Here is an 18,418-nt window from a genome sequence, read left to right as displayed (position 1 = left end):
AGATAAAGTAAAGCAGTTCGACACATACAACAACACAGAGTTAAACATGGAGTAAACAAACAAACAGTCAATATTACAGTATAAAAACAAGTCTATATACAATGTGTGCAAATGAATAAATAGGCAATAAATAGGCCATGGTGGCGAAGTAGATACAAAATAGCAATTAAACACTGGAATGGTAGATGTGCAGTAGATGAATGTGCAAAGTAGAAATACTGGCGTGCAAAGGAGCAAGATAAATAAATAAATACAGTAGGGGATGAGGTGGTTGTTTTGCCTATTCACAGATGGGCTATGTACAGGTGCAGTGATCTGTGAGCTGCTCTGACAGCTGGTGCTTAAAGCTAGTGAGGGAGATAAGTGTCTCCAGTTTCAGTGATTTTTGTAGTTCGTTCCAGTCATTGGCAGCAGAGAACTGGAAGGAGAGGCAGCCAAAGGAGGGAATTTGCTTTGGGGGTGACCAGTGAGATATACCTGCTGAAGTGCGTGCTACGGGTGGGTGCTGGTATGGTGACCAGCGAGCTGAGATAAGGCTGGGCTTTACCTAGCAGGGTCTTGTAGATGACCTGGAGCCAGTGGGTTTGGCGATGAGTATGAAGCGAGGGCCAGCCAACGAGAGCGTACAGGTCGCAGTGGTGGGTAGTATATGGGGCTTTGGTGACAAAACGGATGGCACTGTGATAGACTGCATAGAGTCGAAGGCTTTGGCCAGGTCGATCAATACGGCTGCACAGTATTGTTTCTTATCGATGGCGGTTATGATATCGTTTAGGACCTTAAGCGTGGCTGAGGTGCACCCATGACCAGCTCTGAAACCAGATTGCATAGCGGAGAAGGTACGGTGGGATTTGAAATGGACGGTAATCTGTTTGTTAACTTGGCATTCGAAGACCTTAGAAAGGCAGGGTAGGATAGATATAGGTCTGTAGCAGTTTGGGTCAAGAGTGTCCCCCTCTTGACCGCAGCTGCTTTCCAATCTTTGGGAATCTCAGACGACACGAAAGAGAGGTTGAACAGGCTAGTAATAGGGGCTGCAACAATTTCGGCAGATAATTTTAGAAAGAAAGGGTCCAGATTGTCTAGCCCGGCTGATTTGTAGGGGTCCATATTTTGCAGCTCTTTCAGAACATCAGCTAACTAGATATGGGAGAAGGAGAAATGTGGGAGGCTTGGGTGAGTTGCTGTGGGGGGTGCAGGGCTGTTAACCGGGGTAGGGGTAGCCAGGTAAAAAAGCATGGCCAGCCGTAGAAAAATGCTTATTGAAATTCTCAATTATAGTGGATTTATCGGTGGTGACAGAGTTTCCTATCCTCAGTGCAGTGGGCAGCTGGGAGGAGGTGCCCATATTCTCCATGGACTTTACAGTGTCCAATAACTTTTTTTGAGTTTGTGTTGCAGGAAGCAAATTTCTGCTTGAAAAAGCTAGCCTTGGCTTTCCTAACTACCTTTCCTAACTGCCTTATTCACGATTCATGCAGGATTATCCGTAATCATGGTAGCATCTACATTAATGTAGAAGTGTTTACAAACATATTATATTCCTATTTCCAATAAAAGTAACTCCAAAATGACAGAATACATTATTTACCATTAATTTCTATTGGGCACAAAATAATCTGAAACACAACCAAAACAAACAGCAAATGCATCTAACAAATTTGTAGAGTCACAAGCTTTATGTGGTCATTGTGTGCTAGGAATATGGAACCAAATACTTAACATTTTACTACTTTAATACACATAATACATGTTTGTTCCCCTAAAATGGGGTGACTATGTACAAAAAGTGCTGCAATTTCTAAACGGTTCCCCCGATATGGATGAAAATACCCTAAACTTTTTGCTGACAGTCTGCATGCTAATCTCATAGTCATTGTATCATTTCAAATCCAAAATGCTGGAGTACAAAGCCAAAACAACAACAAATGTGTCACTGTTCCAATACTTTTGGAGCTCACTGTATTTATTGTGTGAAGGATTTTTAAGGTCCCAGTGTTACTTTGAATGTGCAGACTGTTTGACTGAGTTTAGCAAAGCAGCGATCTTATGGCATGGTAGCTCCGTATCCTGTGTCACTTACCTCAGTCAGTTCCTCAACCCAGGCAGAGGACACCAGCATCAGGGTCAGGAGACCCACAGTGAACTTCAACACAAACATAGCAGCAAAAGAACTGTAGGATAAATACAAACACAAAAGGGAAAATCATTAAAACCAGACATAGTGTTAGACATTGCAGCTCACACACAGACAGTACGAATACTGAGCACAGCGCTTACCTTAGAGCTTCGAGAAGGTATGGGTGAAACGGCAGTAGTTAGGGTCGTTTTTTATACTCTTTCCTTAGGCATATAAACGTAGATAACGGACCCCCAAATAAGGGAATATGGGCACAAAAATATGCTGACAGGTAAGGATATTTTATCTTGAGTCGAGGTTGCTGAAAGTCAGGTGGGAATTCTGTAGGAAATCCTTGAAACGTGTGTGAAACATGACATGTGTGAGGTGTGCATGTAAACATTTTGTACCATGACATCATATCATGGCTAAATATGTTTGACCTTGAGGATTTCCAAACAGGTGTGCCCTTCTCTGTGTGTCATTCTTCCTTTTCAAGATGCATATATGTAATTAAATTAATGAAGCCTCTTAATTAAAGTTCGATTTTTTTTTCTGCTTTCATTCATTGCATTTTTTCACATTCAGAAATAGTAGCTGTGCATTGAGGTGTGACAGGTTTGTTACTTGTGTTAACATTTATTGATTCATTTTTTGTGATTTTATCATTGAACAGAATAAAAAAATATATATATATACGTGTTCACAATCTTCCAAAGGCCCCTCAAATAAAATGTTTACATTTGAGTAATTTAGCAGATGCTCTTATCCAAAGCAAGTTACAGTAATGAGTGCATACCTTTTTGTTCACACAGGTCCCCCGTGGGAATTGAACCCACAACCCTGGCATTGAAAATGCCTCTAAAACCAACTGAGCCACAAGGGAGCACAATAACACATTGTGAAATCTTCTGATGTAATCTCTGCTGTTAGGAAATCTTTGTTGGTAGCCCACACACTCCATCACGTGTCAGTGGGTTCTCTCATTCGCGTTTATTTCAAGAGAGTTTCATAGATGGGCAGCTCTCACAAATTTGGGGTAATTTCTCCTAAATATTACATTACTCTTGTGCATTATGAAAGAGGCACATGTTGTGCAGTTTATAATAGGGCTTATAAAGTATGGATGGGGACTGAAAGTAGCTATTTCTCCTTACTGTTGTGTTTATATACTCAGTCTTTCTCTATGGTGGCCTGGTTCAGTCATTTGAATGTGTGCAACAAGAACAGACTGGATAAGATTGTGATGGTTTCCAGCAAGGTCAACCGACACTATTATCAGAAGTTTTTAAGAAATAGACCTAAGTAGTGAGAAAGAATCGCTACACTTTACAATAAGATTCCATTTTAAAAGGGATTATAAAGGGTTTGTAATTATGTCATTAACAGTTATTTAATCATTTGTAAATGCATTATAAACTATTAATAAATGGGTTATATAAATTGGTTATAATTGGTCAAAATAGTGTGAAAGCCAGTCAGTGCTTGCCAAATAGTGAGTCACTATTTACCTCCAGCTATTCATCATTTATAAATACACTTACAAATCCTCATGCAACCTTATTTTTCTATGGTTGCACAGTTTCTCTCTTTTGTGTGTGATGAATTGTTGCTGTCATAGGAACAGAAATGGATGGTTTTTAGACCAATGGTCAACTCCAATGATGTGTTTTGCCCCACATGTGAAACTGATAATGCATTGGTACCCTTACTTATTCCAGGAACGAAGGCTTCATCTGAAGATTTCAAGGCATATTATTGGTGTGGTTTGCTGGATTAGGAGAAATTACCCCGAATTTGTGAGATCTGCCCATCTATGAAAAATTATTGAAATTCATTCTTTAAACCTGAAATGTGCCCCGAATGTTGTGTTGACACTGACATCGTGTGACAGTGTGTTGTGAAAGGATGGAGAGAAGTGCGCAAAGGCCAGACAGAAGAGTTGTGGGATAGAAACTACCTAGCTAGCTAGCTCGGAAAAGTTAGCTAGCTAGCATTAAGTAAAACCAGAAACGTTTTTTTGAATATAGAAATTCTGCTAGACGATTTAGCATGATATAATCTTTGGCATGATACAGTTAGCAAGCTAAGTAGATAACGTTTTCTGGCTAGGTAGCTTCGCTAACTAACGTCAACATGACAGAATTTCCATGCAATTTGTTTATCCAACTTTTTTGGATTAGCACGCTAGCTAGCTAAATTATCTAACCTGTGAACTCAGGTACTGTCTAGCTAGGTAGCTGGTAAATTAGTTAGCTTGCATCATTTTCAGCACAGTAGTGCTGAGCGATGAGTGCCTTTTGATGTCAGTTTGGTTTCAGTTATGATTATTAAAAAATAATCATGTTTTTGATTTAGGTTTCAATTATTTTTTTAGACATTAAATGCACTATGCATTATGTGGTTTGAATGCTGTAAGAACATTGAATAAAACAATTAATAAAAATCTCATGATGGTAGTGACTGTCCATTACTGCTTATCACTTATTAACTATCATTTATTCACATTACTTGCTTAACCATCAAACTTATTTGATGACTTTATGATTTCATTTCTTTGTCGTCTCATCTCTATAGAGCTGCTGCCTAGTTCTTCGGAGTAAATATGGCATATATATATATATATATATATATATATATATATATATATATATAATTTATAAAACATTTAAATCAGAAATATCTTATTTCCATAAGTATTCAGACCCTTTGCTATGTGACTCGAAATTGAGCTCAGGTGCATCCTGTTTCCATTGATTATCCTTGAGATGTTTTTACAACCTGATTGGAATTCACCTGTGGTAAATTCAATTGATTGGACATGATTTGGAAAGGCACACACCTGTCTATATAAGGTCCCAATGTTGACAGAGTATGTCAGAGCAAAAAAACAAGCCATGAGATTGAAGGAATTGTCCGTAGAGCTCCTAGACAGGATTGTGTCGAGACCTGGAGAAGGGTACCAAAATATTTCTGCAATATTGAAGGTCCCTAAGAACACAGTGACCTCCATCATTCTAAAATAGAAGAAGTTTGTAACCACCAAGACTTCCTAGAGCTGGCCGCCTAGCCAAACTGAGCAATCTGGGGAGAAGGGCCTTGGTCAGGGAGGTGACCAAGAACCAGATGGTCACTCTGACAAAGCTCTAGAGTTCCTCTGTGGAGATGGTAGAACCTTCCAGAAGGACAACAATCTCTGCAGCACTCCACCAATCAGGCCTTTATGGTGACCAGACGGGAGCCATTCCTCAGTAAAAGGCACTTGACAACCCACTTGGAGTTTGCCATAAGGCACCTAAAGAATCTCAGACCATGAGAAACAAGATTCTGTGGTCCGATGAAACCAAGATTGAACTCTTTGGCCTGAATGCCAAGCATCACGTCTGGAGGAAACCTGGCACCATCCCTACAATGGAGCGTGGTTGTGGCAGAATCATGTTGAGGGGATGTTTTTCAGCAGCAGGGACTGTGAGACTAGTTAGGATTGAGGCAAAGATGAACGTAGCAAAATACAGAGAGATCCTTGATGGAAACCTGCTCCAGAGCTCTCAGGACCTCAGACTGCAGCGAAGGTTTACCTTCCAACAGGACGATGATCCTAAGCACACAGCGAAGACAACACAGGAGTGGCTTCAGGACAAGTCTCTGAATGATCAGCCAGAGCCCAGACTTAAACCTGATCGAACATCCCTGGAGATGTGCAGCAACGCTCGCCATCCAACCTGACAGAGCTTGAGAGGACCTGCAGAGAAGAATGGAAGAAACTCCCCAAGTACAGGTGTGTCAATGTCACACCCTGACCATAGTTTACTTTGTATATTTCTATGTTTTGGTTGGTCAGGGTGTGAGCTGAGTGGGCATTCTATGTTTCATTGTCTAGTTTGTCTATTTCTATGTCTGGCCTGATATGGTTCTCAATCAGAGGCAGGTGTTAGTCATTGTCTCTGATTGGGAACCATATTTAGGTAGCCTGGGTTTCACTGTGTGTTTGTGGGTGATTGTTCCTGTCTCTGTGTTGTTCACCAGATAGGGCTGTTTCGGTTTTCGTTACGTTCTTTGTTTTGTAGTGTTTGTATCGATTTGTGTTTTACGTTTGTTTATTAAACATGGATCGCAATCTACACGCCGCATTTTGGTCCGACTATCCTTCACATACAGAAAACCGTGACAGTCAAGCTTGTAGAGTCATACCCAAGAAGACTCGAGGCTGTAATCGCTGCCAAAGGTGCTTCAACAAAGTATGAGTAAAGCATCCGAATATTTATGTAAATGTGTAATTTACTGAAATGTACGTAAATTTCAGTTTTTACTTTGTCATTATGGGGTATTGTGTGTAGATTGATGAGGGGAAAAAACGATGTAATCATTTTTCAAATAAGGCTGTAACCTAATGTAATCATTTTTCAAATAAGGCTGTAACCTAATGTAATCTTTTTTTCTCCCTTATTTTACCAGCTAAGTTGACTGAGAACACATTCTCATTTACAGCAACAACCTGGGGAATAGTTACAGGCGAGAGGAGGGGGGGATGAATGAGACAATAATATTGTCTTACATTGTAATCTGGGGTTGAATAGGTGACCATGATGATATGAGATCCAGATTGGGAATTTATTCAGGACACCAGAGTTAACACCCCTACAATAAGTGCCATGGGATCTTTAGTGACCACAGAGAGTCAGGACACTCATTTAAAATCCCATCCAAAAGACAGCACCCTACACCGGTCAATCATTGCCCAGGGGATTGAGATATTTTTTTTAGACCAGAGGAAAGGGTGCCTCCTTCTGGCCCTCCAAGCAACTGCTTTCTATCCCTCTCGATCACCTGTTCTTTCTTCTCTCAGTCTCCTTGTCAGTCTCCGTGTCTGCTCCGCAGAGACAGGACAAGTTTAAATGGGAGCGCAATGGATTATGGTCATTGTAGTTAATTACTATGTTTTCTGTGCTAAACTATGTATAATATTGGCCTGTTGGAAACAACAACATCGTGTAACATTATAGCTTCCGTCCCTCTCCTCGCCCCTACCTGGGCTCGAAACAGGGACCCTCTGCACACATCAACAACTGCCTCCCACGAAGCATCATTACCCATCGCTCCACAAAAGCTGCGGCACTTGCAGAGCAAGTACTTTAAGGTCTCTAAATCAAATCAAAATCAAATCAAATTTTATTTGTCACATACACATGGTTAGCAGATGTTAATGCGAGTGTAGCGAAATGCTTGTGCTTCTAGTTCCGACAATGCAGTAATAATCAACAAGTAATCTAGCTAACAATTCCAAAACTACTACCTTATAGACACAAGTGTAAAGGGATAAAGAATATGTACATAAAGATATATGAATGAGTGATGGTACAGAGCGGCATAGGCAAGATACAGTAGATGGTATTGAGTGCAGTATATACATATGAGATGTGTATGTAAACAAAGTGGCATAGTTAAAGTGGCTAGTGATACATGTATTACATAAAAATGCAGTAGATGATATAGAGTATAGTATATACATATACATATGAGATGAATAATGTAGGGTATGTAAACATTATATTAGGTAGCATTGTTTAAAGTGGCTAGTGATATATTTTACATCATTTCCCATCAATTCCCATTATTAAAGTGGCTGGAGTTGAGTCAGTGTGTTGGCAGCAGCCACTCAATGTTAGTGGTGGCTGTTTAACAGTCTGATGGCCTTGAGATAGAAGCTGTTTTTCAGTCTCTCGGTCCCAACTTTGATGCACCTGTACTGACCTCGCCTTCTGGATGATAGCGGGGTGAACAGGCAGTGGCTCGGGTGGTTGTTGTCCTTGATGATCTTTATGGCCTTCCTGTGACATCGGGTGGTGTAGGTGTCCTGGAGGGCAGGTAGTTTGCCCCCGGTGATGCGTTGTGCAGACCTCACTACCCTCTGGAGAGCCTTACGGTTGTGGGCGGAGCAGTTGCCGTACCAGGCGGTGATACAGCCCGACAGGATGCTCTCGATTGTGCATCTGTAGAAGTTTGTGAGTGCTTTTGGTGACAAGCCAAATTTCTTCAGCCTCCTGAGGTTGAAGAGGCGCTGCTGCGCCTTCTTCACGATGCTGTCTGTGTGGGTGGACCAATTCAGTTTGTCTGTGATGTGTACGCCGAGGAACTTAAAACTTACTACCCTCTCCACTACTGTTCCATCGATGTGGATGGGGGGTGTTCCCTCTGCTGTTTCCTGAAGTCCACAATCATCTCCTTAGTTTTGTTGACGTTGAGTGTGAGGTTATTTTCCTGAAGTATCAACTACTTCAAGGTCTCAGAGCGAGTGACGTCACCGATTAAAACGTTATTGGCGCGCACCCTGCAAAATAGCTAGCCATTTCACATTGGTTACAAACGCACAGTTCAGACTTCATCTGATTTATCTCTACAGAAACTGCACATCAAGCTAACCTACTTTAGTCAATTAGTTGTTGAAAAAACCAAAAATAACCAACGTTTTGGTTAATTGCTCAGCACTACAGTACACTAGTGGTTCCAATTTAAACACTAACTTACTAGCTATTGTATTAGCAAAAATTGTGATAACCAGCAAACACCTTTAATCTGTGGTAGCTAGATATTAGTCTTAGCAAGTAATGTTAAACACCAGATAGTTATTATTATTAGCTAGCAGTGGATAACATAACTAGCTAAGCCTAAGTTGTATAAATCATGATAATGAGGGTAGAGTTATGTGTATAGTACATAGATAGTGTCTATTCTAAATTGTCATATATTCCTCTTCTCTCTCACATATCCCATAAAGTCTCACACTCCTGGATGAGAAAATGCTTCACAAGAAAGAAACAAATGAAGACAGAATGGGACCATGAGACAGGGACCAAGGTTGGCATGGTGATGGAGGACGCCTTCCTGGCTAACGGCTGTGCACATGCTGATATACCCTCCATGCTGTCCAGGGACATTCACAATGGCACCGTGGCCAATAATGTTCCTTCCGTGTCCCCTTCTTTTGGCTAGGTTGAAGCCAGCCTCATAAATGTAAATATAAACCAAGACTCTCTGAAACAGACAACAAGACAATATAGACCTAGAGCAGTCAATATGGTGAGGCACAATACACTGGATTACAGTACTGTAATGTGTCTATACAGTGCTGATATGATAGTAAATGCACAGTATAGTACTTGCACATATTCATAGCGCTGTTCTTTAGCCCTCTCTGAGTTTCACTCAAATGGTACCCTGTAGACCCTGTTTCATCCGGATTCGGTTGAGCTGTAATACATGGACCAATGTAGAGAAGCCCACCTGGTGAATGTTATTGAATATTGTGTTGTCTGCAATTATGTGGTTCAGGATTTCTTGTAGTCTAATGGTGTTGTTTGCCACCACCATGTTCACAATAGCGGTCCCCTGTTCTGGTGTGAACAGCCAGTGTCTTTCACCATGGTCTGGCCGTCTCTCAGTTCTGCAGGAGATCCACAAATATAATATGATTGGTTACAGTAAGCTAAACTAATCTATTTTCTTTCCATATGAAATGGCATTACTGTAACATTGGCCAACAATCACTGAGGAACATAGGCCTACTGATATGCCGGACTGCAGTATACTACAGTATCCATACATAAAGAGCATAGTGTAGATGGTAGGTAACTTACCGGTTGTCATTTCTAAATGTACAGATGATAGATGTAACCGTGTGGCGGCTCAAGGTTAGCCTCCCTCATACTCAATTCATAAGTGAACAATTCAGCAACTAGTGTTCACACCTGTGAGGAGTGGGTGTTGCCAACTGGTGTATAGAGCTTGGCATTGTGATTGGCGTTGCTTTCCAAAGGGGCTAAAGAAATATTCATTTTGAATGTTGTGCCTAATGTAGAGAACTGTGTCTAGTGTTTAACAAAACGTGTGATATGGAATTGAAAACTGAGTGTAAAGCATGAATTGTGCTTGCAATTTTGCAGACTTGGTTTAGGGATTTGGTACATGAGTTTCAGGTTTCGGTGATTGCATCTCAAGTTCCAATTTTAGTGTGTAAACAATTGGGAAAAACTGTAAAATTGCTTACCAATGTATCCTTCTACTAATTAAATTACGTTTTGTTCTTACTATGTATTGCATGATTGAGGAGATGATATGATGTTATAAATATTTGCAACTCATTAACAAATGGTCAGTAGGTTTCCACTTTCTTGAAAGGTTTCTTTTCAGCAGTTTTAAATGTTGGTAACTCATTTGTTAATAGTCAGTGGATTGTCACTTTACAATATGGTACAATTTTGCAGTTATAAATGTTAATAACTGTCATACATGTTTGTAGGTCGGTCACTTTAAAATAAGGTATACTTTTAGCAGTTATATACAGTGGGGAGAACAAGTATTTGAGACACTGCCGATTTTGCAGGTTTTCCTACTTACAAAGCATGTAGAGGTCTGTCATTTTAATCATAGGTACAGTTCAACTGTGAGAGACGGAATCTAAAACAACAATCCTGAAAATCACATTGTATGATTTTTAAGTAATTAATTAGCATTTTATTGCATGACATAAATATTTGATCACCTACCAACCAGTAAGAATTACGGCTCTCACAGACCCGTTAGTTTTTCTTTAAGAAGCCCTCCTGTTCTCCACTCATTACCTGTATTAACTGCACCTGTTTGAACTCGTTACCTGTATAAAAGACACCTGTCCACACACTCAATCAAACAGACTCCAACCTCTCCACAATGGCCAAGACCACAGAGTTGTGTAAGGACATCAGGGATAAAATTGTAGACCTGCACAAGGCTGAGATGGGCTACAGGACAATAGGCAAGCAGCTTGGTGAGAAGGCAACAACTGTTGCCGCAATTATTAGAAAATGGAAGGAGTTCAAGATGACGGTCAATCATCCTCGGTCTGGGGCTCCATGCAAGATCTCCCCTCGTGGGGCATCAATGATCATGAGGAAGGTGAGGGATCAGCCCAGAACTACACGGCAGGACCTGGTCAATGACCTGAAGAGAGCTGGGACCACAGTCTCAAAGAAAACCATTAGTAACACACTACGCCGTCATGGATTAAAATCCTGCAGTGCACGCAAGGTCCCCCTGCTCAAGCCAGCGCATGTCCAGACCCGTCTGAAGTTTGCCAATGACCATCTGGATGATCCAGAGGAGGAATGGGAGAAGGTCATGTGGTCTGATGAGACAAAAAAAATAGCTATTTGGTCTAAACTCCACTCGCCGTGTTTGGAGGAAGAAGAAGGATGAGTACAACCCCAAGAACACCATCCCAACCGTGAAGCATGGAGGTGGAAACATCATTCTTTGGGGATGCTTTTCTGCAAAGGGGACAGGACGACTGCATCGTATTGAGGGGAGGATGGATGGGGCCATGTATCGCGAGATCTTGGCCAACAACCTCCTTCCCTCAGTAAGTGCATTGAAGATGGGTCATGTCTGGGTCTTCCAGCATGACAACGACCCGAAACACACAGCCAGGGCAACTAAGGAGTGGCTCCATAAGAAGCATCTCAAGGTCCTGGAGTGGCCTAGCCAGTCTCCAGTCCTGAACCCAATAGAAAATCTTTGGAGGGAGCTGAAAGTCCGTATTGCCCAGCGACAGCCCCGAAACCTGAAGGATCTGGAGAAGGTCTGTATGTAGGAGTGGGCCAAAATCCCTGCTTTAGTGTGTGCAAACCTGGTCAAGAACTACAGGAAACGTATGATCTCTGTAATTGCAAACAGGTTTCTGTATCAAATATTAAGTTCTGCTTTTCTGATGTATCAAATACTTATGTCATGCAATAAAATGCTAATTAATTTTAAAAATGTATCTGTCATTTTGGAGCTACTTTTATTTTAAATAAGAGTAGAATAGGTTTCTAAAAACTTCTACATTAATGTGGAGGCTACCGTGATTACGGATAATCCTGCATGAATCAGGCATAATGATGAGTGAGAAAGTTACAGATATCATACACCCCCCCCCCCAATAATGCTAACCTCACGTTATTGCAATGGTGAGACGTTAGCATGTCTTAGGGGTATAATATTTGTGATATGGATGAAAAAACCCTCAGATTAAAGCTGTCAGTCTGCACTTGAACCTCATAGTCGTACAATTTCAAATCTAAAATGCTGGAGTACAGAGCCAAAACAACAACAAATTAGTCACTGTCACAATACTTTTGGAGCTCACCATTTATTGTTTGAAGTATTTTCAAGGTCCCACTGCTACTGGTGTCCCAGTAGGTCCCTATGTTACTTTGAAAATGCATTGACTCTTTGATTGAGTTTAGCATAGCAGCGATCTTATGGCACGGTTGCTCCATATCCTGTGTCACTCACCTCAGTCAGTTCCTCAACCCAGGCAGAGGACACCAGCATCAGAGCCAGGAGACCCACAGTGAACTTGAACACAAACATGGCAGCAAAAGGACTGTAGGATAAATACAAACACACAGGGAAAATCTTTAAAACCAGCCATAGTGTTAGTCATTACAGCTCACACACAAGCAGTATGAATACTGAGCACAGCGCTTACCTCAGAGCTCTGACAAGGAATGGGTGAAATGGCAGCAGCTAGGCTTGTTTTTTATACTTTTTCATCAGGCATATACAAGTAGATAACGGACCCCCAGATAAGTGAATATGGGCACAAAAAAATATGCTGACAGGTCAGGACATTTTGACTTGAGTCGAGGTTGCTGCAAATCAGGTGGGAGTTCTATAGGAAATCCTTGAAACATGAGTGAAACATGCAATGTGTGAGGTGTGTATGTTAACATTTTGTACCATGACATATCATGAGGATTTCCAAACAAGTGTCCCCTTCTCTGTGTGCCATTCTACCTTTTCAGGATTCATATAAGTAATTCAATTAATGAAGCCTCATAATTAATGTTAGATTTTTCTTCTGGTTTTATTCATTGCTTTTGTTCATATTCATAAATAGTAGGTATACACTGAGGTGTGACAGTCGTGTTATAAGTGTAAAAATGTACTGATGGATTTTGGATTTTGTAATCAAATTCACGTTGGCAGTCTCCAAAAGTCCCCTCAAATAACATTTTAGTATCAGTACTTAGGATAAGACCCAGACGCAGACAGTTCGAATTGCAGATGTTTATTGACAAAACAGGGGACAGTCAAATGACAGGTCAAGGGCAGGCAGAGGTCAGTAATCCAGAGCAGAGTCAGTAAGGTACAGAACAGTAGGCAGGCCCAGGGTGAGGGCAGGCAGAATGGTCAAAACCAGAAGACCCTAGAAAACAGGGACTGGAGAGAACAGGATTACGTGAAAAAAACACGCTGGTAGGCCAGACGAGACAAGACGAATTGGCAACAGACAAACAGAAAACACATGTATAAATGTACAGGGGATAATGGGGAAAATGGGCAACACCTGGAGGGGGGTGGAGACAACCACAAGACAGGTGAAACATATCAGGGTGTGACATTTAATAATTTAGCAGAAGCTCTTATCCAGAGTGACTTAGTGCAAACATTTTCGTTCGCACTCGTCCCCCGTGGGAATTAAACCCCTCTACCCTTGCGTTTCAGGTGCAAGCTACACCAATTGAGCTGCAAGGGACCACAATAACACCTTGTGAAAACTTCTGATGTAATATCGGCTGCTGTGAACTCTTTGATGGCAGCCCAAACACTCCATCACGTGTCAGTGGGTTCTCTCATTCAACATAGATATTACATTTACCTGAACACATAGCGTAATGAAAGAGTCAAATGTTGTGCAGATCATAATAGGGATTACATAGTATGGATGGGGGTTAAAAGTAGCTATATCTCCTTACTGTTGTGTTTATATACTCACTCTTTCTCTATGGTGGCCTGGTTTAGTCATCTGAATGTGTGCAACAAGAACAGACTGGAGAAGATTCTGAAGGTTTCCAGCAAGGTTATGTGCTGTCTGACAAAATCACTATTAGCAGTTCTTCAAAGTAAATAAATCATTCTTACAGTGTCTGTGGAAGGTATTCAGACCCCTTGACTTTTTCCACATTTTGTTACGTTACAACCTTATTCTAAAATGCATTAAAAATATATATTAGCAGTATACACACAATAACCCAAAATGACAACGCAAAAGCTGGTTAAAAACAGAAATACCTTATTTCCGTAAGTATTCAGACCATTTGCTATGAGACTCGAAATTGAGCACAGGTGCAGTCTGTTTCCATCGATCATCTTTGAGTTGTTTCGACAACGTGATTGGAGTCCACCTGTTGTAAATTCAATTGATTGGACATGATTTGGAAAGGCACACACCTGTCTACAGTATATAAGATCCCACAGTTGACAGTGCATGTCAGAGCAAAAACCAAGCCATGAGGTTAAATCGTTTTGGGTGTGATGCATTGGTGTTCTGTTCCATGAACAGAGGAGGATGGTTTTAATGATGTGTCTTGACCCACTTTTGAAAACCCTGATGCCCTGGTCAAATGTACATTATTCAATCATTCCTAATACATGACCTCTTACCAGATCATGTAAACACAGGTAATACCTTTGGTTGGTGAAACAGTGGAGGAGGTATCCTCTCACAACGTTGAATATATTTGTCATCACACCCACCGTGCACTGACTGAATATGTTTAACAAAGTGTTGAATCTTCTCTCATGTGTGTCGTGATGATTACCCAATACTGCCTATAAGTACAGTATATCTAAGCTCTATTACAGAGAGAAAAATAGGCTATTATCCTTGACTATACTGGACACTCACTCTACAATGAATTTAAGCTCATGTCATTGCTTCAGACTTCCAAACTGCAAAAGTAACAGAATGTTAAATTTGCTGTTTCCTGTATAATACATGATATTCTGTGAGTGTGGGAGTTGGGACATGTGTTATTACTGTAGGCTTTGGTGAGATTGCCTTGTTAACTCCCCTAAAAATAAATACAAAAAGGTTGTAGTTTTACCCACTAATCCACTTGCACTCCTGTGCACGTTATATGACAAAAACCATCAATGTACCCTTTGCAATCAGAAAAATGAACCAGAACAAACGTAGAACGGGCTATCAAATACACGTTGCTACACATGTTTATTGTGATAATGTTTCAGTAGACTACAGTACTTTGCCACAATGTTCTTTCAATGATAAGCCATAACAGATCTGATACACGGACGTAAAGATATACTTGAACAAAAAAAAAATGGTTATCTGCACTCAATTCATTGAGTGTGATCCATCGCACTTCTCAAATCAGTTCAGCTGCTTTCCTAATAAAAGAGAACGGACAAATAAAATATCATTAGAATTGACATGCTGTATTTCTGCCTTTTTGAGTTGATGGCTTTAAAAAATAATCTGTACACCCATTTATAACAGTGTAAAAACAGAATATCACTAAATTCATTTCAAATACTATATTCCCAAATATCTCAAATTGATGGAGCAACGGTATCGTGAAGGTTACAGGCGGGTAAAATAATCACAACTCTTATTCTTTGCAGTTGTGATAAACAGGTCTTCTTAAAATGGCACTTACTGCAGTTGTAGAGACGATTGATCCGCAGAATATCAATGGGGCTCATCTGAGTTGCCCTGTCAATAACTGCATTATTGTCAGGGATTGGAAGAATGGCGGGCTGTTCGTTCCTGGAGAAGGCAAACCTGGAACCAGACAACATATGGCAGAAAGCTCTCACGCAATCAATTGAAATTAGAGGATGACATGAGTAGACTATGAAAGGGGAACATGTTAGCCATGTCATTTTGCAGCTGTTATAGTAGTAGAAAACCTTTATATTAATTTCCTCAACTTACCTTGAGTATTGCATGACAGAATTATAGTCATATGGAGTCCCCAAGTTTATCGTGTTGATCTTTTCGAAATTGTTTTCCATTCCTATGATGGAAAATGTATGATAAATCATTTTCTTACACAGTATAATAACTTTCATGAATTTGTCGCGCTTATAAATAAATGCTTTACAGACTATTATGAATGTTATAAGTGCGTATTAATTGAAAAGCTTATCATGCTCATAAATCCATGTCAGTGTTTCATATGCCATATGTTTACAAATAATGAAATACTAATGTATCATTATAATCAGATGGAAGTACACTAAAGTTTACATTAGATTTATTAAAGTTTTACTAATATTTACTAATACTAACATATCTTGTAAACAATAGTATTTATTATTTACTTACGAAATTATTTAAAAAATATATATTATAAATTCAGCATCTATGGATGTAGAAAGCACTAACCAGGCAAAATGTTCCGAGTCAGGGTTTGAACATGGCTGTCACCGTCACTGCGCGAATGCTCGTGGTTGAAGCCCAAGGCGTGCAGCAGTTCATGCTGCACCACAGACAGATGGACACATCCGTTCCTATGCAGAGACACCACCTGGCCATTTCGCTGGCGTCCAATATACGAGAAACAGCTACAAACAAGAGTGTATACGGAAGACATAAAGGTAATTTCTAAAAGCAATAAAATATTATTTTTTTGTAGCAATAACAGTGAAGTAAATTGTCATGTAAACACCAAGTAATTAAGAGTGTCAGAAGACAAGTATACCAGGTCTCGTAATGTAATGTGCAGTGGTCATACCCTGCCTGAGACTGGATGTCCACAAAGTCCTTCTGATTGGTTCGGGGAAGGAATCGGACGCAGGTTGATGCAGAAATGGTTTGCAGCCCACCTTCAATAACGGACCTCTCCCGGCCCGCTGCTCAATGGAGCAATAAGAAAGTCAGAAACTCAATACACATACACACACACACTCTCTCTATATAGTATCGTAAAACCAAACCATTAGGCTCAGAATAAAAATATTTACAGTATGGGTTAGAGATCACATAGGGCACGTAAACGTTCCCATCAGAGGACTTCAGCCATTTGCAGGTGCGAGCTGTGCAGGGGTCAGCATTAATCAACCCAGTATTTACTGCAATGTCCCCCAAAATGACTCGTGTCTCGCCAGGTCTTTCCCCTAGAAAACATCACCAAGTGAAGGTTATTATCTGTGTTTCATTCTCGGTGTCATTAAATGCAGAGTAGGAATATACAGGCTGCGTACCAAGGTTTCTGTTGGCCTTCTCAATGAGCGTTGAAGCAGAAAAATCCTCCTCCTCAACGCTGTTCGTGCTGGTTCTGTCTGCAGAATGGGATCAAAACAATTGCTTAGATGCAACTGTGTCCCTAATAACTAATATTACAATAAGATAATATATTGTACCCGTCAAACGTTTGGACACAGCTACTCATTCAAGCGTTTTTCTTTATTTTTACTCTTTTCTACGTTGTACAATTGTCACGCACTGACCTTAGTATTCTTTGTTTTCTTTATTGTTTTGGTTAGGTCAGGGTGTGACATGGGTGATGTATGTGTTTTTGGACTGTCTAGGGGTTTTGTATGTTTATGGGGTTGTTTACTATCTAGGTGTTTATGTATGTCTATGGTTGCCTAGATTGGTTCTCAATTATAGGCAGCTGTTTATCGTTGTCTCTGATTGGGAACCATATTTAGGCAGCCATCTTCTTTGGGTATTTCGTGGGTTATTGTCTATGTCTAGTTGCCTGTGTCTGCACATTTATATTATAGCGTCACGTTCATTTTGTATAGTTTGTTTAGTGTCCGTCTTTATTAAAAGTAACATGTATTCATATCACGCTGCGCCTTGGTCTCCTCCATTCAACGAACGTGACAAAAATAATAGTGACCATCAAAAATAAAGAAAAACCCTTGAAAGAGTAGGTGTGTCCAAACTTTTGACTGGTACTGTATGTCTTATACATTCTAACAATGAATGATTAATAAAACCAGGTTTAATTTGATACAATGTCAACAACTCAATTTTTTTATAAAGACAGGATGAACATACCAAGTTCCACGTCCTCTTCACTCCTTTCAAATGAAGCTTTCTGTATGACAACAGCAGGAGGAAATATGCAACAAAAGGTTCAAATGTATTTCAAACTCATATAATTCATCATGCACAGGGTTTTCCCAATATTCTCAGATAGACCCTTACCCCTGTAGATCGGCCCTGAACTGAGCAGAGAACAGCGATGAAAATGGTCAGCACAAAGACGGGTACCATGGTAAATGACTGCAGGATGCCTAGGATCAGTCTGTTGTGAACATGATAGATGTGCAGTTTATATACTGTAGGCTGACAGATGCTGTTGTTCCTCAAACTATTGGTCAATTGCAAAAAAGCAGCAGATGTTGACCAAGTCAACCAAAGTCTTGCTTCAAAAACAAACAAATTCTCAAACATATGGGAGTGTGGTTTTCTGATGTACAGTGGGAGTGATACTATTGCATACGCCTACATGTCATTGG

General features: G+C 40.3%; 1 protein-coding gene across 1 annotated transcript; it reads right to left on the bottom strand.

The window, feature by feature from the left end:
- Positions 1-12,394: 12,394 nt before the first annotated feature.
- Positions 12,395-18,179, bottom strand: LOC139412403 (low choriolytic enzyme-like). Its single transcript, XM_071159208.1, has 10 exons — positions 18,105-18,179; positions 17,955-17,994; positions 17,150-17,227; positions 16,910-17,062; positions 16,681-16,798; positions 16,332-16,510; positions 15,879-15,960; positions 15,601-15,725; positions 14,585-14,609; positions 12,395-12,521 (listed from the first exon to the last, which is right to left on the bottom strand). Exons 1-10 carry the CDS (start codon positions 18,171-18,173, stop codon positions 12,395-12,397), a joined length of 996 nt encoding a protein of 331 aa, XP_071015309.1. The 5' UTR covers positions 18,174-18,179.
- Between the last annotated feature and the right edge of the window lie 239 nt (positions 18,180-18,418).

Source organism: Oncorhynchus clarkii, chromosome 6 (genome assembly GCF_045791955.1).
Source record: "Oncorhynchus clarkii lewisi isolate Uvic-CL-2024 chromosome 6, UVic_Ocla_1.0, whole genome shotgun sequence".
NCBI classification, from domain to species: Eukaryota; Metazoa; Chordata; class Actinopteri; order Salmoniformes; family Salmonidae; genus Oncorhynchus; species Oncorhynchus clarkii.
This window is presented reverse-complemented; position numbering and strand designations above follow the sequence as displayed.